This window comes from Pipra filicauda, unplaced genomic scaffold, assembly GCF_003945595.2.
Source record: "Pipra filicauda isolate LSUMZ 115617 unplaced genomic scaffold, ASM394559v2 scaffold7_size6619720_pilon, whole genome shotgun sequence".
NCBI lineage: Eukaryota > Metazoa > Chordata > Aves > Passeriformes > Pipridae > Pipra > Pipra filicauda.
In genome coordinates, this window is record NW_024104976.1 from 6,135,265 (window position 1) to 6,156,967 (window position 21,703).

A 21,703-nucleotide genomic window follows, 5' to 3' on the forward strand; every position below is an offset into this window, starting at 1 on the left:
TTGTTTTCTTTTTTTTTTTTCCTGAAGAGCCCAATTGTCACATCCCCTTATAGTTTCCTATCTTTCTTCCTCTTTCTCTCAAAGCTTGGTTTGCACAAAAAGTATTCAGCATCCTGCACCTCTTATGAGACCCTGTGCCCTACTGGGGTTTGGATCAACCTGGTCTAGTGGAAGGTGTCCCTGCCCATGGCAGGGGATTGGAACAAGATGGTCTTTAAGGTCCCTTCCAACCCAAACCCCGCTGTGATTCCATGACTCTATGATACGCAGTGTTATTTTGTTCTTTCTCCCAGTCATCTCTACCAAAAAGTCATCAGATGAGATAGTCTCTACTGTTAAACCATAAAAACATGACCTTTTGATGCCACAACTCTCCCATACTTTGTTGACTCGTAGCCCAAATTTGCCTGTTCCCAAGGAGATGTGACTTGGGAGCCAGGCATTGACAGGCCCTGCAGTTCCTGTCAGGCTGCAATTCCTCAGTTACAGCCCAACTCTAGTCAGAGGCTGCTCTTTTTTCCAGGGACATATGAGTCTGAAGGCAACTTAATACCAAAGACAGAGTGGAGGCCAGTTCAGCTTTCTCAGTCTTATAGTGCAGGAAAAGCCTCTGGAACACACAGACACATCACCAGTTGTCTCGGTTAAAGCCGGGTTTGAACTTAAGGACAAAGCAAGGTGAGATATCATGTGTGAATTCCCAAGGTCCTTCTCCCTCTAGGGATAAAAAACAAAAGTTCTGGAGAAGAGAAAGAAAGTCACTGGCACACATTTGCTCAGGGGAGGCACACAGGGGATACCAGCTCCTGATGCAGATGCCTTAGTATGACAGGGTAGAGATCAAACACAGGATTTTTTTGCCTCACCCGTGGGATTCCTAGGAATTCACAATGTTTGGAGAGCAAGAAGACAAATCCTTTGGTTGCTAGCTATCCTCTTGTCCCTAGTTATAAAGAAAAGCCTCTGCCCCAGACTGGGCAGAGTTTAAAATCCAGTCCTGCTCCTCAGTGCAGGCTGTGGGATAAAGCCTCAACATGTGCCACCCTGCCTGGGGCTGGACCCACCCCACTGCAGATTAAATTGCTCAGATGCCTCACAGTCCACCGGAGACCTTTCCAGACCTTTCCACTGCGCTCCAGGAAGGATCATCAGGGCTCCTGTGAGCACCTGGGAAAGTGCCTGAGGTAATTTCAACAGCCAGGAGCGGAACAAGAGTGCTCAGGTATGAATGGGCTGGGGCAGAAATGACATGGTCAGTCAGGGGGCTGTGCACCATAAGCCCTCACTTCTGACCTATTTTATCCTTACTCTAGTACTGGAATTAGCTTCTGTACATGATTTCAGTCCTACATCTTGTTTTAGGGCTACGTTACCCTTAATCCTTGTTTGACACCTGGAAATATATCCATACATTCTCCTAAATGCCTCTAGTGCTCTGGGTTGGAGCACAAGTCTGATGAGGAGCAGGGGAGGGACCTTGGGGGGCTCTGCCTGGAGAAAAGGAGTCTCAAGGGGACCTTCCCACTCTGCAACTTCCTGACAGGAGGGTGGAGCCAGGTGGGGGTCGGGCTTTGCTCCCAGGGAACAAGGGACAGGATGAGAGGAAGTGGCCTCAAGTTGTGTCAGAGGAGGTTTAGGTGGGATATTAGGGAAAATATCTTCATGGAAAGGATGGTCAGGCATTGGAACAGGCTGCCCAGGGCAGTTGTGGAGTCACCATCCCTGAAGGGATTTAAAAGATGTGTACATGTAGCACTTGGGAATGTGGGTTAGTGGTGAACACTGCAGTGCTGTGTTAATGGTTGGACTCAAAGGTTGTAGAGGGCTTTTCCAGCCTAAACGATTATATGATTCTATGATGAGGGATGATTCAAAGTTTAATTTCTTCCCTGAAGAGGTTTACAAGCCTGGATCAGTCATCTCCAGTTCACAGAGTTGTCCCACTGCCACCACGTGGGGCAACTGGAGGCACAAAGGCAAGAACAGCTCAAGGCAGCCTTGCCACCCTGGGAAATGCATGGGGAAACCATAGTTGCCCTGGCCACTGCAGGCCCGAGGCTGCAGCCACATGAAACAGGAGAGCATCTTGATAAAGTCCTCTTGCCGTAGCCTGGAGCATGGGAGTGAGTCCATTTGGAGGCAGCTGGAGAAGAAAAAGTCCTCTTGCCATAGCCTGGAGCATGGGAGTGAGTCCATTTGGAGGTAGCTGGAGAAGAAGAGGGGCGCTGTGAATCCTGCTCCTGTTTAGCAATGTGAACCCTGCTCATGTTCAGCAGTCATGTAGCACCTCACAAGCGTCACTGCTACTCGGGCAAAGCAACACAGAGCCCAGGGGCGCAGAGGATTGCGCAAAGGGTCCCTGCTTGCCCAGACCTTGGAGCGTGTCCGTACTGCACCAGAGGCTGCAGTTCTCATGGGTGAAGAAAACTGGCTGTCTGGAAGTTATTTTCCCAGTTTTCCAGTCGAGCAGTAGAACAGGTTTGGTATTGCGCTAGTGATATGGGCAACGTGCATCCTTGGCGCTTCAGCAGGGTTTGACTGCAACCTCCCTGCAAGAAATCAGCCTATCTCATCATGTCTCCACCTGGGAATCCAACAAATTCCAACAAGTGGGATTTAGAAGCATAACAGGGCATGAAGCAGTTCTTCTCCAATATGATTTTGCCACATTAGTGTTCTTATTCCTGTTCCCAAATTTGCTAGGATACACAGCTTTGTTCCCTTCAATTTGACTCAGGAATTTGAGGTCAGGGCTCCGTGGTTGCAAGAGAGTACCATGACCAGTACAAGCTGTCTTGAGCATGAATTTGGAGTAGAGGCAAGTTTTTACATGTTCATGGTGGATCAGTACAGAGGGATCTTCAATGAAGAGTTGCATCAGCTCATCCATATTTGTGTCAATAAGGAAAGAGAGGCAGAAAAATCAGTTTAGGGCAATGCAGAAGGCATGCCCTGGGAGTGAGGGAGACCAGACAGCCAAAGCAATAGGTGTAAATGGTTTTAAATGTATATAGAAGACATCTGTGTAATTAATTACCCTGATTTAAGTTGCATGGCTTTTTTGTGTGTGTAGATAATGCTGAAGGCTATGCTGTTATGTTAGAGGAATGTTTGTGTCTGGGGATTCATTCTCACCCTGCCAGTAATAAACCTTCCCTAGAGTTTCTGAAACATTAATTATAGTTTTGTAACACACAAGTTTTGCAACCAGTTCAAGGTAGTTCCCTCTAACACTGACCTCTGACAGAAGCAAATGAATCGCGCTGACAGTTGCCTGGACATGAGGGCTCAGTGATGTTTGTATTGTAAATAAAATGGGTCTCACCGTCCTTGCCAGCCCGCCTGCCTACAGACACCCTCGGACACAGCCAACACCTGGGAAGAACTATTTTCCCTCAGCCAAAAAGCGAGCACCAACAACCCCAAGCAGATTAAGAATTAAAAGTGAAGGTCTCAGATGCAGCTGGACACTGAGAGTATTTCATCCAAGGGTTTCCCTCTCCGAGGTGCCACCAGGGCACAAGGGGTCCTGCTGACGCTGCTCCAGCTCCAGGAGGCTACTCTAGACTTCAGTTCCTTAGACCCACATCTTTTGTCCTTTCCACATCAAAGCACAGAATCACAGTGCTTTAGGTTAGAAGGAACCTTAAAACCCATCTCGTTCCACCCCCTGGCCACCTTCCACTAGACCAGGTTGCTCCAAGCCCCCTCCAGCCTGGCCTGGAATAATTCCAGGGATGGGGATTCCACAACATTTACAAAACAAGCCTAAAGGGACAAATTTAAACTTAAAAAAAAAAAGGGGGAAGGTTTTTTTATTTCTGGATTTGTCGAGTCACCACATTCAACTAAAAATAAGAAAAGGAATTGATTTTTAGATGATGCAGAAGGATATAGACTCTCCTCAGTGCATTTTGTGTCTCTGCTGTCTTGAGAAAGGGACCCAGCCACTCCAGGGCTGCCTCTCCTCCTCGGCCATCTGGGATGGAGCTAAATTCCCACTAGCATTATATTTCTTAATTAGCACAAGCCTTCAAATTACCACAGCTTTCCTGCAAGCCACAACTTGTTCAGGACTGTGACAGCTCTTAGTAATTGTGTAACAAATGTCAGCTGTCTTACTAGATACAACTTAGAGCTTTTCACAGAGATGTGCTAAAATTACAGGTTAACAGTTGCAATATTGAAAATGTTTCCTTTTTGTGACTCCCTTTGTGCTTTTGCTGGTTTGGAGAAACTGGCTATCGCCTCCAAAAGGAGAAAGGTGATGACACCGATTCAGAAATCAAAGATGTGAAGCTACAATGTGTCAGTTAGAAAAAAAAGAAATTTTTTTGCCCATGGGATTGATGACAAATGAAAGAATAAGTATTTAACCAGATGAGAAATAGTTGAGCAATGCTGTACACCCAGTAGCAGGGGTAGGTGGTTAAAATGCCAGGACACAGGAAAGAAAACCTCAAGAAATACTGTTTGTTTATTTATTACGATGGGGGAGTGACATATTCACACCTGGATACAAAATGCTTCAAATCCTCTCAGAGTAGTTGAGGTTGGAAGAGACCTTCTGAGGTCATTTGGTCCAGCCTCAAGCAGGGCCACCTAAAGCTGGTTGCTCAGAAAATCCAGACTGCTTTTGAACGTCTCCAAGGATGAAGACTCCACAGCCTTCCTGGGCAACCTGTGCCAGTGCTTGGTCACCCTCACAGGGGAAAAGTGTTTCCTTATGTGTATCAGTGGGTGGGCTCCAGTCCTGTCTCTGGGCACAACTGGAAAGAGCCTGGCTCCATCCTCTCTGCACCCTCCTTGCAGGTTCTAATAGATATGGAAGGGAAAGCTCATCTCATTCCGCCCCTTGCCATGAGCCGGGACACCTTCCACCAGACCAGGTTGCTCCAAGCCCCATCCAACCTGGCCTTGGACACTCCAGGGCTGGGGCAGCCACAGCTTCTATGAGCAACCTATGCCAGGGCCTCACCACCCTCACAGGGAAGAATTTCTCTGTAATCTCTAATCTAAATCTACTGTTTTAGTAATTTCGATGCAGAAGGCATCAGGTTATCAAGGATGGAAGCCCTTTGTAACCCTCGCTGACTGATCCCAGACATCTCCCTGTCCGTGCTGTGTTTGGAAACGGCCCCAGGGGGTACTGGCTCCGCCACCTCCGCAGGGATCGGGGTGAGGCTGGAGCTCCGCGTATCCTCGCTCTGGGACACGGGTCAACCAGTGTAACTGCGGGCAAACCGCACCAGGGACACAATGACGAAGGAGTTTAAGGCAGAGAGCGGTGACTGAGCCGTTCTCGGGGCAGGTTTTGGGTGAGGAAACCTCAGAAAAGCGGGAGCGCGGGGCCCGGCGGCATGAGGGGGTGGCGGGGCCGGGCCGGCCGGGCCGGGCCCGGGGGCGCCTCTGTCAGGAGCCTCCCTGAGGCGTGGGCGGCGGTGGGGGGGTTCGGGGGCGGCGGGGCCCTATGGCCGGGGCGGGAAGGGAAGGGAAGGGAAGGGAAGGGAAGGGAAGGGAAGGGAAGGGAAGGGAAGGGAAGGGAAGGGAAGGGAAGGGAAGGGAAGGCGGGGCGGTTCCGCCGTGCCCAGCCCGCCCCGCTCCGCCCCCGGCCCCGCCCGCCGCCGCCGCCGCCATGTTGCGGCCGTTGGTGCCCGGTACGGGGTGAGGCCGCGCGGGCCCGGCGGGCCCGGAGGAGCCGCCTGCGTGGGTGAGTCCTGCCCGCCCGCCCGGGCCCGGCTGCGCCGGGACCGCCCCTGCCGCTGCCCTCCGCCCTCCCTCCCTCCCGCCGGCCCCGCGGCCGGGCGGTGCTGCCGCCCCGCGGGCAGGGCGGGCGGCCCCGCCGCCGGCGCACCGAGCCCTGCGCGCCCACACCGGCTCTTCCGGCCCGCGGGGCCGCCGCCTCCCCCCGGCCCCGGCCCGGCTGCGGCGCCCGCGGCGGCCCGGCCCGGCGGCGCCGGCACAAACTAAGTTGGGCGGGCGGCCCACGTGCGGCGGGGCCGGGCCGGGCCGGGCCGGGCTGTCAGCGCGGGGGGCGGCGGGGCCGAGCCTTTGTCTCGGGTGGGGACGGCGTGGGCCGGGGCCGGTGCGGGGGTGCCACGGGCCGGGCGAGCCCCCCGCGGCCTCGCTCGCACCGAGAGCCGCGCTGGGCTCCTGAAACTTTCACGGGTGTTACAGCCCCGGGTCCCGCCTGCCACTGAGCCGCCCCTCCGGTTTAACCCCCGGCCCGCTGCGGCTGCCCCGTGCCCGTCCCCTCCCCGCAGCCCTGACAGCCCCTGCGCGGCCGGTGCCCTCATCCCCTGCCCTCCCCGCGCTCCCCGGCTCCTGCTATCCCTGCCTTCCCAAGGGATTCCCGTGGCAGGCAGTCCCTGCATCCCCTCCCGGAGACACCAGCCCCGTGTGAGCAGTCCTTGGCAATGTTTTCCTTTGTACACTGCTGTTTTGGAGAATTATCAATATTTATTAGTGATAATGTTCATGATAAATAATCCCCCACAGCAGGGGGGTTGGAGCTAGATGGTCTTCAAGGTCCCTTCCAACCCAAGCCGTTCTGTGATTACTTTCCTTGGTGTAATTGGGTTTTCATGCTTTCCTACTAGGTGGCAATCTCAAACCTCCTCCCTGAACAGTATGGTACACACTGGTTTGGGAGCTGCAGAGCATCTGCTTCCAGTCTCCAAAAGTCCCTGGGAATAGCACTGCTAGCTAAAGGTTTGTATGGGGTTTGTGGGATGCGGGTCCTGTGGTGCCTCTCCCCGACTTGCAAGCTGATCCATGACACAAGGCCCTGGGGTTTCACATCCTTCCCTAGGGTTTTTTTGTATGGCTTGGAGCCTTCTAGGTTTCCTTAGCTGTGGAGAAACGTGCTATAGTGAGGTTGGATTTGCACATTGAAATACACGTGTTCTACTCCATAAGTCCTTCTTTGCTCATTTTATTCACCTCTTCTACTGCTTTGCCAATCTCAACCTCCATGTTTTCATTAGATTCCAAGCTTGGGGTTTAAGTCCTTTGCACAAGAAGGATGGAGTAAGGACAAAGGCCTTTACTTTCAGCTTTCCTCACAAGCTAGTTTACATAATTTCCTTTAATATCCTTTTTCTGTTTGTTGTCTGTGAACAGAGATAAATTTAAAATTTTTACTTAACACCATTTATGTCATTTAAAAATCACTTCTATTGATAAGATGCACGTTTTCTAAAATCTGGTTCAAATTTTGCTTTATTTTGAGAAATTGTAGCTTTGTGTATGACAAGTTTAAGATGCAATTTTTTGGAGAAATACTTGAATAGAGACTTGTGCTCTCATGGTAGCAAAGAGAGTAAACTGGCCTTTTACAGAACTCAAAGATGTACACAAAGCTTCTGAAAATGCAAGTTTTCTTCCAAGGAAAGGGTATTTTGGGATGCTGCAGATACCTGGGATTTATTTTGTCTCGGATTTTAAACCGCCCTCGCCTGAAGAGGCGGAGAGGTGTTCCAGAGTGGGAAGGGGAAAGTCAGGAGTGATTGGCAGGCTCATTTATCTCTGTATAGAACTCAAGCGTGCCAGGTTATAAGGATGAAGTGTCTTCCTTGCGGAAGGATTTGTGTGCCAGAAATTTTGGGAGCTGCATGGTGCCTAGCTCTCTCCCAGCTGGCACAAGATTTCCCACCCAAAGGAAGGGGAAGTTTCAGGTCCATGCCTTTGCCAACTGCAGTAATCTGCGATGTTCCCAAAGTCCTTATCGAGTGCTGGGGATGTGGAGCGTATGGATAATCTGGGCTTCCAGGGATGTCACACCCAGCTGCGCTTCCTTGAGGGATGTGATTGTAAATTCTTGCACAGCCCTCTGTGGACATTCATATTTGTGGTTTAATTTAAGAAAGAGTTTAAGCTCAGATACAGCAAGCCACTCTTAAACCAAGTAAATCTCCATAGAGTGTTTTGCAGTAGATTAACCAAAGCAGCACCTCTGGGACTTGTCTGGAGGCATGGCTGAGCTAAGGCTCAGAGACCACTGTGTCCTTGTGCTCCAGGCTGAAGTGATTTCTCCTGGCTGGAGAGTTGTTCCCCATTCCAGCAGCCTGACCAGAAGGGTTGAGCTTTGTTTGGTTTGAATGTGACGCTTGATGAACTTTTAAACCCAACTGTAAATAATGAGAGCAGCCTTAAATCAGGGGCCTTTTGGGAAGGCATCACACAGCTTCTCTCCCTTCCTCTGTCTTGTCCCACGATCCTTCTCTCTGCCTGCACCTCTGCTCCCAGCTCTTCCCCCTTCTCCTGGAATCCTGCCACCCTCTGTCTCCCTCTCTTGCCGCTGGCTTTGGCAGCTGTTGCAGCCCAAGTCAAGTGAGCGTGGCAGGACTTACCTTGCCTGTGGGTGCTCCTTGCCAAGCAGGAACTGGTGCCCTGATAGTTTTGTTGACACTCTTCAGGGTTTTTTTTCCCCTCCCCTACATACAGCATACATCAATGCACATACATTTAGGCTTTAAATGGAAAACATGTTAAATGAATGGGAAGTCTCTATTGCACCGACTTGAAAATGTTTTGATTTAACAGGGGAAAAACAGTATCCCTGACATTAGCGAACACAAATGTTCGAGTGACTGTGCTGTCAGTTTTCATTATGCATCTCATCAGAGCTGATTATTGCTGTAGTAGGTCACAGTGTTGAGTGTCCAAGTCCCCACTTCCCTTCTGGAGGGCTTAGGAAGGAGATTGCTGGCTGGGAACACCATTTTTTGTGATGATTTGGATACAGTCCTTTATTCTGTCTTTGGGCAGTTTTGCCTCACATGGTTACCTAATTAAGGATTGCCTCTGTTTCAAATAACGCTGCTTGGACCTGCAGTATTGAAATATTTACTGAAGACTTCTATTATTTAAATTGCTCGGAGTAGAGAGTCATCTCACTTTTCAGGCCCGTTTCTCTTGGGGCACCTGTTTGCTCCTGCCTTCCTTCTTTGAAGGACAACTGAGTTCTTCAGATGTGAGAATCTGTTGAGAGATCTGCAGCAGTTAGCTCTACAGAAACCCCAAACAAACAACAAAACCCCCTGTACTAATGTAATTCAGAACCTTTTCTGTTGAGGCTCATGACAGCAGCTGGTTTTGGAGTAGTGATGCACCTGACAGGTTGAAAAGATGTCCCCTGCATGAGCTTGGTGTCTTGTAAAAGGTCATGCTTGTACCAGCTCTGCTGCTGGGGATCCCAGGAGAAGGGGATGCTGTCTCCTACCATGCTACTTGGGAGCAGCTCTGCCCATAACTGGCCTTTGGGCAGCTGTGGTTTTTGTCACAAATGTTGATGCAAATGAGTCTTACAAAGTTTGTCCAGGGGGGAAATGTACCTTACAAAGTATTTCTTGTGCTTTTAATTGTAGTTTTCATCATGGGGGACATGAAAACCCCTGACTTTGATGACCTCTTGGCTGCTTTTGACATCCCCGACCCGACTAGCCTGGATGCCAAGGAGACCATCCCATCAGCTGGGGAGGAGAGTGAGAATCACCTGAAGTCGTCGGGAATGTGCATCGATGAGAACGTTTCCTTGTCCCACTCTCTGCCTCCCTCTGATGCGCCTGTTGTGAGTGTGATCGTGAAGAACACGAGTCGCCAGGAGTCCTTTGAGGCAGAAAAGGAGGGGAATCACCTCGGAACCGGTCTGTTACACAACGGGTTTCGTGGGTCTGATCTGCCAGCAGAGGCTCATGCTTTAGTCCATAATTATGGCAAGTTTGAGTCAACTTTTATTAATGGTGACAGCTCCAGAGGTTACTCTGATAAACTGGACCAATCCAAGTCAGAGCCTTTGCCAACATTTAGTCAGTTTAGCCCCATTTCCAGCCCTGAACCAGAGGATGCATTCAGAGAGAACAGTATTGGGGATAAACCCAAACATGCCCAAACTCCCTATTTTCCACCACCTTCAATGTATATACCGACAGGAGCTTCAGTCCTGGATCATCTTAGGAAGGTGCCAGAGCCTGAATTAAGCATGTTTGATCAGTACTGTAAAAAGGAACAGAAGATGGAAATCCATTGCCAGCCAGAGAATAGGCTGGAAATGAGCAGGAGAGAGCAGGACAAAGCAGCAGAGAGGTTTGTGGAGTCAAGCAAGGACTTGGTAGATAGCAACAGCTTTCTTGGAGAAGGCTTGGTGTTTGGAGACCTCCCTCGCAATAATTTAGGAGACAGTAAGGGGTCTGTGCCCGAGCTGAACGTGTCTTCGTCAGTCCCACCTCGGCAGAGGTTAAAGCCAACTCATTCCAAATTGTCATCCTGTGTGGCAGCATTAGTAGCTCTTCAGGCCAAAAAGGTTGCATGTATTCCAAAAGGTGATCAGCCAAATCTTACCAAGGAACCTGGTCCTTTTAAAGACGGGACAAAGGGAAGTCCAAAAATGCCCAAGTCACCAAAGAGTCCCCGAAGCCCCTTGGAGGCGGTCAGGAAGGCCAGCAAGCAGCCTGAGAGTCCTCGTAGTGTATGCAGTGACAGCAGTGGGAAAGGCTCTCCTTCCATGGCAGCTGGCTCTCCGCCAGCTATTCCCAAAGTTAGAATAAAGACTATCAAGACATCCTCTGGTGAAATTAAAAGGACTGTAACGAGAATTTTGCCAGAAAACGATGAGTTGGGCAAATCTTCAGAAGAGTCACCTGCAGAAACCTCCTCTGCTGAAGAGTTTATCAAATCTTTCCCATCCCCTGACACTAGTGCAGCTATGGAAAGTGAGGCTGGCAGGAATTCAACCAAAAATGGGGCTGGTGTGGCTATCCAGCTGTCAAACATAAGTCCTTACTCAGACAGTATAAGGATGGATATTGCAAACAGCACGTGTACCGTGTCCTTATCTCCACTGCCAAACTGCGGCGGCGGTGCCATAAAAGTGGGTGTCAAGAGGCAGCAGCAGGGTACGGTGACGCAGCCGTCCAGTGCCACCACCTCCTCCGGCCTTCTTCCCAAAGCTGTGCACTTGGCAAATCTCAACTTGGTCCCCCACAGTGTTGCTGCTTCTGTTACGGCAAAGTCGTCGGCGCAGAGGCGGAACCAGCCTCAGGTGACACAGATGTCGGTGCCGCTGGTGCACCAAGTCAAGAAAGCTGCTCCCGTTGTCATGGAGGCATTCCACAAAGTGCTGCACAGTGCCAACCCGGTGCCCATATATACTCCGAACCTCAGCCCTCCACCTGACACCAGTATTAATTTACCTGCCTCCGGGTATTGTTGCCTGGAATGTGGGGACTCGTTTGCCTTAGAGAAAAGCCTGACTCAACACTATAGTAGGCGAAGCGTTCACATTGAAGTCATGTGCACACAGTGTTCAACTATGCTCCTTTTTTTTAATAAGTGTAGCTTGCTTAAACATGCACGAGATCACAAGAGCAAAGGATTTATCATGCAGTGTTCTCAGCTGCTCATGAAACCAATTTCCATAGACCAAATGTTTTCACTTTCTCCTGCAAGCTCTTCAGCCTCTCCGGCTCCTCAGACTTTGCACTCATCCTCTCCTCCACCCAAGTCCAGTGCTGCTTCAGGAGGTGGGGTGGGGATTTCTGTGAACACTCAGCCAGCATTGCCTCTCTACCCGGACCCACAGAGGCTAATCCGTCATGGACTTAAGTGTTTGGAGTGTAACAAGCAGGAGCAGGATTATGCTTCTTTAGCAGCTCATTACCAGAGAACCTCAGAAGATAATGAGAGACTGGTAAGTCATCATTTTAATGTTGTTAGTTAAATCTCTCTGAGTTTAAAAAGATTGTCCTCAAGGGGAAAAAAATAGGCATGGTGGTGGCAAATGAGTCACTTTGCCTAAAAAAGTGCTTGTGGGGAGGATTTGGGATGCACATGAGCCCAGAGGTGTGAGTGTGAAGAGGCACTTAGTGTTGCTTGCTTGCCCTCTTTTTACCCTTTGCTAGTAAAAAGAGCATAGTAAGGAGACTGGAGATCCTCGAGTATCAAAGGAAGCTGCTGGAGATCAAAGATCTCTTGGATGAGGTGTGCACGAGTGCTGTAGGGAAGGATCAGTGGAGCATTATCTGAAACAGGTTTTTGTGCTCTAAGCGTGGCTGGAGGAGATCTGACACAGTTTAATGTTGCCTTTCCTGGAACTTGTGCCAGAACCTTCCGTGTAATGCTTTGCACATTGCTATTGCTGCAGCGTGGTCAGGTGTGTGTTGGGACAGGCCTGTCCGAGAGCCGAGCCCTGTGGCACGGGGGATGGAGGGCTGGTTTGGGCTATTTTTGTCCTTTGGGTAGCGGGGAGATGAGTGGGTGCCATGATTGCATAGGAGGGTTCAAGAGCCTTGTTAATGGCTTCCTGCCTTCCTCTTGTGCTGCCCTGCTTGGGTCTCCACTGCCTTGGTGGACCTCCCTCGTACGTACAGGCAGAGAGTTGGAATCCCCTTAAAAACTCCAGCTTAGGATTCTCCAGATGAAGGGGAGGAGATGGTCTTCAGTGTGTACTAAGACCATATGCTTTGTTTATGGTTTTAATTTTGGAATCCACAGTCAATCCTGTTTAAGCATTAACCAACCCTAAGTTAGAAGAAGAGGAGGAATCCTTTCTCCTTATCTCTTTGGATGGGGGAGAAAGCTTTCCAGGTCGGTCTGGCTGCCAGCAAAGCTGGCAGGCTCCCCAGGGCAAGGGCTCCACAAACGAGGACTCGGTGCCAACATTCTGGGGGGATGACTGGGTGTCTGCCATGGCTGTCATAGCACCTGCACACTCCAGAGCCTCTCTGTGCTCCTTGAATGGCTTGCAGGAGTATTGAGGTTGCTGTGGTCCCATTTAGGTGCTTTGTTATCTTAAATTCATCAGCCACAAAAAAAAAAATAGATTATGGCTGAATGTTTTTGATGTCATAAAAATTGGCAAGACCAGAAGGGATCAACGTGGCCACGTAATCAGTTTTCTTGCCCGAGGCAGCCCAGTGAGCACTGCTCTCTGTCAACACCCCAACTTATTTTTCAACTATAATGCATTTTTAGGAAATGTCAGCAGTCTGGCATTAAAACCTCCAGGAGAAGGGATACAGTGAGTGCTCCAAAGTGAGCTAAAATGTTAATCAGTGGCATTAAAAATGTATTTCCTATTTCTGTTGTGCGATTATCAATTCAAGAGCTCCTTAAAGAGGGAAAGGATGTCTGATAGTAAGTATTTTTAGCTTGTAATCAAATAATTTATTCTGTAACTTAACCAAGAATAGAGTTTAAGCCTCTCACTTCAAGTTGTTCTGCTAGATATGAGATTATTTGTGCAGTATTTTTCTGAACAGAAACATTGGAAAAAGAGGCTACTTTTGAGCTTGTGGAACCAACTCCTCCCTGTTTGATCTTCCCATGCTAATGCTCCACTGGATGCATGCACTGCTCTGGGAGTCCTTTTCCACCGTATCTGCTGTCCTCCAGGCTGCTCGGTGGTGCTCCGTGCTGTTCCCAGAACATCTGTTTCAATAAAGCTGTTACATTTCTAAAGGAAATATCACTTTGTGCCCATATGCCTGTAATTGTGTGCCTCTGGATTTAGCAGGAGCTGATGGAAACCATCCTGGTGCCTTCTCCCAGAACACAGAGGTTTGGTGGCACTGGGCTGAGAGAGTAAAAGGATGGGTGAAATTCGGTGGTTTCACAGGGATGCCTGCTTCTTTGAGCTGTCCAGGGGAGAAGGTGTGGATGGCCTTGTCATCCCTTGTCTCACGTGGGTAACACACTGTGTAGCCCCCAGCGGTAACAAGGCCTGAGGAGATGAAGATTTTGCATATCGGGTATAAATGAACATAATAATGATATTAATCATGGTGTGGGAAGGCCACAGGTAAAGCTGTGTTGGAATGTGCATCATAAACTCCTGGACCAGGAGAACAGGAACTGGCCAGCCTCCTCCTGAGGTGGTATTGTGGATACCCCTGGCTCTCTCCATTAAGTAACTTAATTCCTTGGGTTACTATTCTATTTTGATCAGGAAAAAGAGGAATGTTGGTATGAGCAGGAGAGGATCAAGTAATTGATTTCGCAAACACTTTCTTAGATGGTTGAAAACTCTGGTTTCCATCTCCAGAGTTGTGCCAGGACCCTTGTTTTTTGGGACAGGGGTAGAAATGAGATGTTAGGAAGAAATCCTTCTCTGTGAGGATGGTGGGACCTAGAGAAACTGTGGCTGCCCCATCCCTGAGAGTGTTCAAGACCAGGTGGGATGGGCTTGGAGCAATGTGGTCTAGTGGAAGGTGTCCCTGTCCATTGCAGGGGGGTGGAACTGGATGATCTTCAAGGTCCCTTCCAACCCAAACCCTTCTGTGATCCTCTGGCTATGAAACTGTATTGCTGAGGAAGGCACTGATGTAATGAACATCTTGTAGTGCCTCCCAGTAGTGGTTCAAGACCAGTCCACAGAGGAGGAAGTGTTCATTTATCTACTGGTACATCTCATTAAAAAACCACAGTACACACCAGTCATGTACTGATGCTTGATCCAGAGCAGGCTGCCGTGGCTGGACGATCCGTCAGGATGCAGAGGTAGGATAGTATTAACAGTGGTAAGCAAGCTTGGACATGAATCACATCCCCAGATCTCAAGAGACTAATTATCTGGTGATTATCATAATTTTATGCATTTGAGCAAAAAACAGTGTGTATTTCTTCCTCCATACCTGATGCCTTTCTCACTGTATTGAAACGACAGTATGGAGAGGAATTGTCATTGTTTCTTAAAGCTAACAAAAAAATTGTAACTCTGATAATTTGGAAATTTTTTAATGTTTTTTTTAATTTCTCCTTAATCCCAGAATTCAGGCACAAACTCTTTGCCATGCCTCCTTGAGAAACTGTGAAGTACTGATATTTTCCATGTAAAACCATGGCTTAATTTATGCCTTTTGAAGAGCTTCAAGAAGTATCAGGGCAGGTCCCCACTGTATCAGGCCAAAAGCTTTTAGTCTGTGACTATTGAGATGTTTGGTACCAGATCATCCCTAAAACAGAGGATTCTTAGAAAGGGTGGATGAATGTATAATGTAAAGAGTGTCTTTGGCTGAAGGCAACATGTAAAAACAATTTACCTGCAGCACCTGGGTTTGTACTAGAAGGTGGAGAGCCCTGACCTATGGAAAATAAGCCAGGTGGATTTTTGATCGGTGTTCTTGGAAGCTCTTCTGTTAAATGACACCAAATCTGGATTATTAACATGCACATCCAATGTGACCATAACTTGAGAAGCTGAACAGGCTTTGAAGTGCTCAGTTATGGTGCTTTTAATTCCAAAACCATTTTGGACCTTATGTGGCACTGGCGTGGCACCTTGCTAAGAAGGAAGGGCTGATCCAACAAGGTTGATGGAGAAAAGAAGTAGCAGGAAAGAGATTTATTTTTCAATATGATGTTTTCAGTTACCCAGAAGCTGAAGGACAAGCACACTGTGGTAAGACTGGAATGATTGGACTGGAGAGAGGGAAGAGCCTAAGCTGGCTCTGCTCCATGAGAAAACTTATCCTGTGCTGATACTTAAGACTTCTCACTTTAATTGGAATTTCTTACCATGACTTTGTGAATTACTTTGACGTTTTCATGTTGCCCGGAGCTGTTTAAAAGGGGATTGTTGGGTTTTCTCTTTGTCCCAGTTGGTGGCTTGGGAAATACTTGGTTTTACATTTCTACATGGTCTTGGGTAAATCCCACCTTAATAGGACAGATAATGGGTAAATGACTTTCCCAGATGTGGCCAAAATGAGAATGACATGGCTGGGTCACAGTTGTGTTGCAGAAAGCAAGAAAGATAGGGATGTGGTCTGGACAGCGGGGAAAGGAGAAGATTTAGAGCATGAGAGGAAGAGAGAGGGATGATGCTGTGGTTGAGAAGGTGGAGTGGAAAGACCTTTAGAAAAATGATTGAGAGCTTGACCTTAATGTTGTATTTTAAACATGTACATGATTGCAGTTGCTCACAGTACAGCAGGGCAATCCTACCTAGCTTCCTTGGTGAGGAATATGTGTAGGATGAGGGCAGTTCCTCCCAGCCGAACATGGAGGTGGGATCTCTGCATCTTACGAGGAGGATACAGACTGGAATAACCCACTTCAGAAACAGAAAGAACTGGATTTACTGGGTGGATGTTTTGAGTGGGTCACCATAACGGATCGCAGTGACTTTGCCTTTTTTTGGCAACTAGTGAGGCCAGTTCTGCAGTTTTTGCAAGCTTGTGAATTGAGGTGCTCGATGGGACCCAGGTACGGCTTTTCCATGGCTGAACTGCAGGAAGGAAGCAGCATGGGAATTTGAATAGCTGGTAGGTTGGATTTTGTTCAAACCAGAAGCTGTGCTGCATGTAGGCATTATGCTCATACAGATGTTCAAAAGGTGGTAGCAGATGTTTCATGTAACTTCAGGTCTGTTTGGTCTGATACAGTGGTGGTGTGTTCTAGAGCAAGATATTTTGTGGGGGGGAGAAAAGATATTTAAATAGCTGTAGTTTATGCCAAATTAATCTGATACACACATATTTCTGGAGTAGAGAAATGAGTAGATCCTCATCTTCTTGATGTTCAATGAGGTGGTTGTTAGAGTGCTACGTGGGCAATGGATGTACTGAAGAAGTTGGATTAGGAGGTTGGAGCAGAATCAGATAAAATCTGGGAAATAACTGCAATTGGGATCAGGTTCTTGTGAGATCTGAGGAATGGCTTGAGGTACCTCTGCACTTAAAGTTTGTGTTAAGGACCTTGGAGGCTGAATGTGTAGAAAAATTTGCTGAACCAAACAAACAAAGTAAGAAGTCATGGAAAATTGGGAATATTTTACAGGAGGACCTAGGTGATCTTGAAGATTGAGTATGAATGGGATGAAAAGCAACCAAAAGCAGGATGTTTGGTCATGAGAAGTCCCTGAATGACTGAGGTGACAGTTGTGCAGGGGATTTAAGTCAACCTGCAGCACCAGGCAGGGCTGTGGTAATGCTCCCTCTTGCTTCCCTTGAGATGGAGAGGAGTGTACTGTTTGTGTTTATCAGGATAGACGGGAATAAATGAAGGAAGAACAAGCAGAGAAATGGAAAGATGATCTCTTGTGGGGAAATGAAAAACCCATTATGAGTTTTGCTTGGCAAAGACCTGGTGAGAGTGGGTCTCCTTCAGCACTGAAGCAGACAAAGGATTAAGGTAAGGGTAGTGGCACTTTTTTTCCATCAGAAACTAAATCTGCCAAAAAAAAGCACTTCCTGTACTCTCAGGGATTGCCCTGGGCAGTTCATCAGCATGAGGCAGGGGTTTTTTAGCATTTTCAGGGCTCAAATTACAGGAAGGGAACAAAGCCCATGCAGGCCCTGGTGCCTGTATTTTGGATGTGCTTTTTGTCCTCTGTATCCACTTTTGCCCTGTATCTGGTGTGATGTTTGTAGAAAGGAGCTTTTAAATTTAGGGGCAGCAATGATGCAAGAACAGACTGAAATAGATTTACACTGAAAATTAGAGGACAGTCTGTAATCATCAGAGGAGTGAATTCTGGAAGAGGTTTGCAGCAGAAGTAATGGAACAAAAGACACAAACTGGTTTTGAGACGGAACCTATTTGTTTTCTGGGCAAGGACAGACCAGTGCACAATAACATGTGCAAGAATTCAAAGTACTTCCTGACCCTCTTGGGCATAATTGTCCATCTACTGGTAACCAGAGATGTTTAATTCTTTTCCCCCCCCCTTCTTTTTTGCCTTGGCCACCCAAAATCCACCGAGGTAGCTAAGAACTCAAATAAAGTACAAAATATAAACTAAGGACCTCTGAATTTTCCTGAACCTTTGTGGTTTTGTTCTCCCTACTTTTTTACGTGTTCTTTTCTCTCTTTTTTTTGTCCAGTAAGAATTTTTCAATGAGTTATGACGTATCCTGTTTACACACCACCTACACTGGAGTTATTTAAAAGCAATTTTATTGCTGCCTTTTCTTTTTCTTCTTCCTTTCCCCTCTTAAATCAATGCTTTATTATTTATTGGCTAAAACTTGACAGTAGCTAGTAGGACCACATGCTGCCCTGGTAATTTCCCAGCAGCAAAAAAGAAAGGCAACAGCTGTATTTTTGCTATTTTTCTCTTCCTTCCCCCCCCCCAAGTTCATGTTTTAATTTAGAAAATAAGAGAGTTGAAAATCAACAAAAAATTCCCTTGGCCCATAAAGCACTGCTTTCTCCCTCTCCCAAACCAAGGGTGATTAATGGAGTCCTTAGGTACAAGCAAGGATAGATTTTGTTTTATATGGAAATTTTCCCAGTGGATTTTGTAGAAGCAAAGGGATGGAAGATGTTATGATTGAAAGCACGTTGGGGGAACGGAGCTCCAGGCAAGGATCGCTGGGAGCACAGACAAAGAGATGAGTGGTAGGAGAGCAGAGCCTGCACCCTGAGGCCACACCAGAGCATGGGGTGAGGAGGAGGAGAGGCTGGGGAGAAAGAAAAGCCAGGGTGCGGCTCCATGGTCTGCTTAAATCAATGTGTGATCTGTTGCCACGAGGCAACAATCCCACCCTCTCCTCCCCCACCCACGCCTGCCTGCATGGCCCTGGTGCTCCTGCAGCCCCTGGGGACTGGGAGCAGCTGGGGGAAGAGGAGAAGAGCAGGGATGTGAACTGGGGGCCAGGACATGTCTGAGAGCAAGGAGGAGGGAACAGCTGGAACAGAGGCTGTCTCAGGGAGGATGGGAACTGAGGCTGGAAGCTGGTGTCTGCTGGCACTAACAGGAAGAATCCTGCTCCCACGTTCTTTTTCCATGGGGTCACCAATGGTGCTGCCCCAGACAACCTGGAGAGTATCAAAAGTGATTACAGAGCTCTGGGGGTGACAGGCAGGGCCATGAGAGCCCCGGTGGTGGTGGTCGTGGTCTGCTCAGTCCTGCCTCTCAGGTATCTAATGCTGATGCACACGCCGTGGGGAATAAACACAAAGAACCGGAGAACAAGAGACGTTGTGGCTGCCCCATCCCTAGAAGTGTTCAAGGCCAGGCCTGGAGCAACCTGGTCTAGTGAAAAGTGACCCTGCCCGTGGCAGGTTGTTGAATAAGATGGTCTTTAAAGTCCCTTCCAACCCAAACCATTCCATGACCTGTGTGCTGTCTCAGGACTCTGGTTGTGTTGCCGTCAAGGGCAGTGATGGGGTGTGTTGCATGACTGGAGTGTTGTGATGGAGGGACACAGGCTCTTTGGGAAAGACAGACCAGGAAGACAAGGAAGGAGGGGTTGTCCTGTATGCAAGGCAGCAGCTGGAGTGCCTGGAGCCCTGCCTGGGGATGGGTGAACAGCCAGCTGAGAGCTTCTGGATTGGGATTGAAGATATGGGTGACATTGTAGTGGGTGTGTGCTGCAGGCCACCTGGCCTGGAAGAACAGTGGATGAGGCTACCTCCAGACCTCACATTCACAGACTGTGGTCCATGGGGGACATCAGCTATCCTCATCTGTGTTAGTGGGACAGCCTGGCAGGATGTCAGCAGCCCAGGAGGTTCCTGGGCAGCTGTGATGATCATGTCCTGAGCCAAGTGATTCCAACAGAGAAGCCAGTGAGAGGTGCTCAGCTGGACCTCATACTACCAGCAAGGAAGAGCACACTGAGGGTGTGAAGGCCAAAGGCAGCCTTGGCGCTGGCACAAATTGCCCAAGGAGGTTGTGGAGTCTCTATCCTTGGAGGGTGTTCAAAAGCCACCTAGTCACGTTCTGTGCAATCAGCTCTACATGGCCCTGCTTGAACAGGGGTTTTGGATGGCCACATGATCTCTGGAAGTCCTTTCCAACCTCAACCCTTCTGTGACTGCTCACTGGGTGGAGGAACTCATTGGCTTAGCATAAACCAGTCATGAAATCCCAGGAAGCAAGAACCTACTGGTAAGAATTGGTCCTGGGAGAGGCTGTTGGAAGGGATGAGTGGAGGCATTTACTGTGTATCTTCCTTCTGGAGCGGGAGCAAGTAAGTAATGGGTCAAGTAAGAGGGAATCACTGAAAAAGCAAAGTGATTGGTGAAGATCACAGCAAAGCTGGTATTTGAACACCTATGGTGCTGTCTTTGATGGGATGCAAGGCACTGAGAAGTGCAAGGTGAGAAGAAAGAGACAGAGCCGGAGGCTGGGAGATGAGCATCACCCCTGACTGACAGGAATCATCCCTGCAGGGTGGAGGGAAGAGCAGAGGCCTTTAATGTTGCCATCATAAGAAAAGGGAGGGAGTGTGTGCCTGTGGGGTCATACTGGTGACTTAAAAGTGGGGATGTGAAGACTCATTTAATCCAATATATGAGAGTTTTAGCAAGTGGGAGTTCAGAATTCTGGTTGGAACCAGGTGCCCACCCAGCCTTCTTCCTCACACTCTTCCCCTGCTCTATTGTGGAGTCCTTCCCATGGGAGACAGTCCTTCACCAAGAGCTGCAGTGTGAGTCCTTATCACAGGCTGCAGTTCTTCAGGATCTGCTCTGGAATGGATCCTTTCCATGGGGTGCAGTCCTTCAGGCACAGGCTGAAGCAGTGTGGGTCCCCCATGGGGTCCTAGCCCAGAAAACCTGCCAGAAAACCTGCTCCATGGACTCTCTCTCAGAGGGCTGCAGCTCCTTCAGGGTGCTGTGGTCCCTCTGTGGTTCTCCACGGGTCAGTGGCACAACCTGCATCAGCATGGATTCATGGTGTTTTGCAGGGGAATCTCTGCTCTGGCACCTGGGCTGTTTCTCTCACATCTTCTCACTCCTCTCTCCCAGGAGTACTGCACTTCAACAGGTGCTGTTGAAGGGCTCAGCCTTGGCCAGCCACAAGTCCATCATGGAGCTGACTCTGTCTGACCTGGAGGCAGCTTTGGGTGTCTTCTCACAGAGGCCACCCCTGCACCCCCCACTGCCAAAACCATGCCACGTAAACCCAGCACAGTGGGTCAGAAAGAAAAGATGTGGAAACTGAAATTCTTGAAATTACAGCTGAGATCATAAAGAGAAACGAGCTACAGACTGAGCAAATTCAGAATTAAGCTGATTTGATGCAACATTGTCTTAAGATCTGTGATGCTGGTGGCTTTTGCCATTGCAATTCCACTTTGTTTCCTAAAGCTGTCGAGTTTCTAGATTTACTGATGTTTTAGCCAGGGATTTTTCCATGTACACAAAAATGGATTTTGTGTTTTTTGAACAGCCTTAGTTTCCAGGGATGAGGTTTTAATTGAGTGCCTTTTTGAGGCTTAAACATCCTGGTGTGTTGGTATGATTTAGATGTGTGTAGGAGTTGGTCTTGGTGAAGGTCTGAGGAGGACACTGGATTTGGGAGTGTTGGGAATTTAGTGAGGTTCAGGGATACAAATAAGGGAGAACAAGGTTGATGGGAGGAGGTGGGATGCAATGATGAGGCTGAGGATGAACAGATATGAGGGGGAGTGAGCTGAAGGTATCAGATGAGAAGATGGATGGGAGCTCGGGATTAAAGGGTGTGTTGTGGTCATGTCCTTGGGCTGAAGGTCAAGCAGACTCCCTCAGGGCATTGGTGCCTTAGGCTGACAAAATAGATAACTATAGCCAAGGAAATATCAGTATCTGCTATTAAGAGTGTTTATTAGAATAAAACCTCTGTGTTAGGACTGGACTTGACCTGTATTCTGTCACTGAAGCTTGAACGCATTGATTTTAGGGTAACAGTTGGGTTCTGAGTTTTTCTTCTCAAATTAATAATCTTGAGTTTCTATTGTAGGGTTATTTTTCATCTATAAATTAACATGTTAATGCA

General features: G+C 48.4%; 1 protein-coding gene across 3 annotated transcripts in view; it reads left to right on the forward strand.

Annotated features, from left to right (window-relative positions):
* Positions 1–5,207: 5,207 nt before the first annotated feature.
* The window catches only part of ZNF592 (zinc finger protein 592), a 36,930-nt gene continuing 20,434 nt past the window's right edge, over positions 5,208–21,703 (forward strand). Inside the window, exons 1-3 of one of the 3 annotated variants that reach the window (XM_027741809.2) lie at positions 5,208–5,318; positions 6,600–6,711; positions 9,369–11,689. In XM_027741809.2, coding sequence (XP_027597610.1) covers positions 9,377–11,689 — 2,313 coding nt within the window. In that variant the 5' untranslated portion in view covers positions 5,208–5,318; positions 6,600–6,711; positions 9,369–9,376. Of the gene's footprint in view, positions 5,319–5,625; positions 5,711–6,084; positions 6,400–6,599; positions 6,712–9,368; positions 11,690–21,703 lie in introns of those variants that run through there. The other 2 variants (XM_027741808.2, XM_027741810.2) reach the window with 2 other exon arrangements.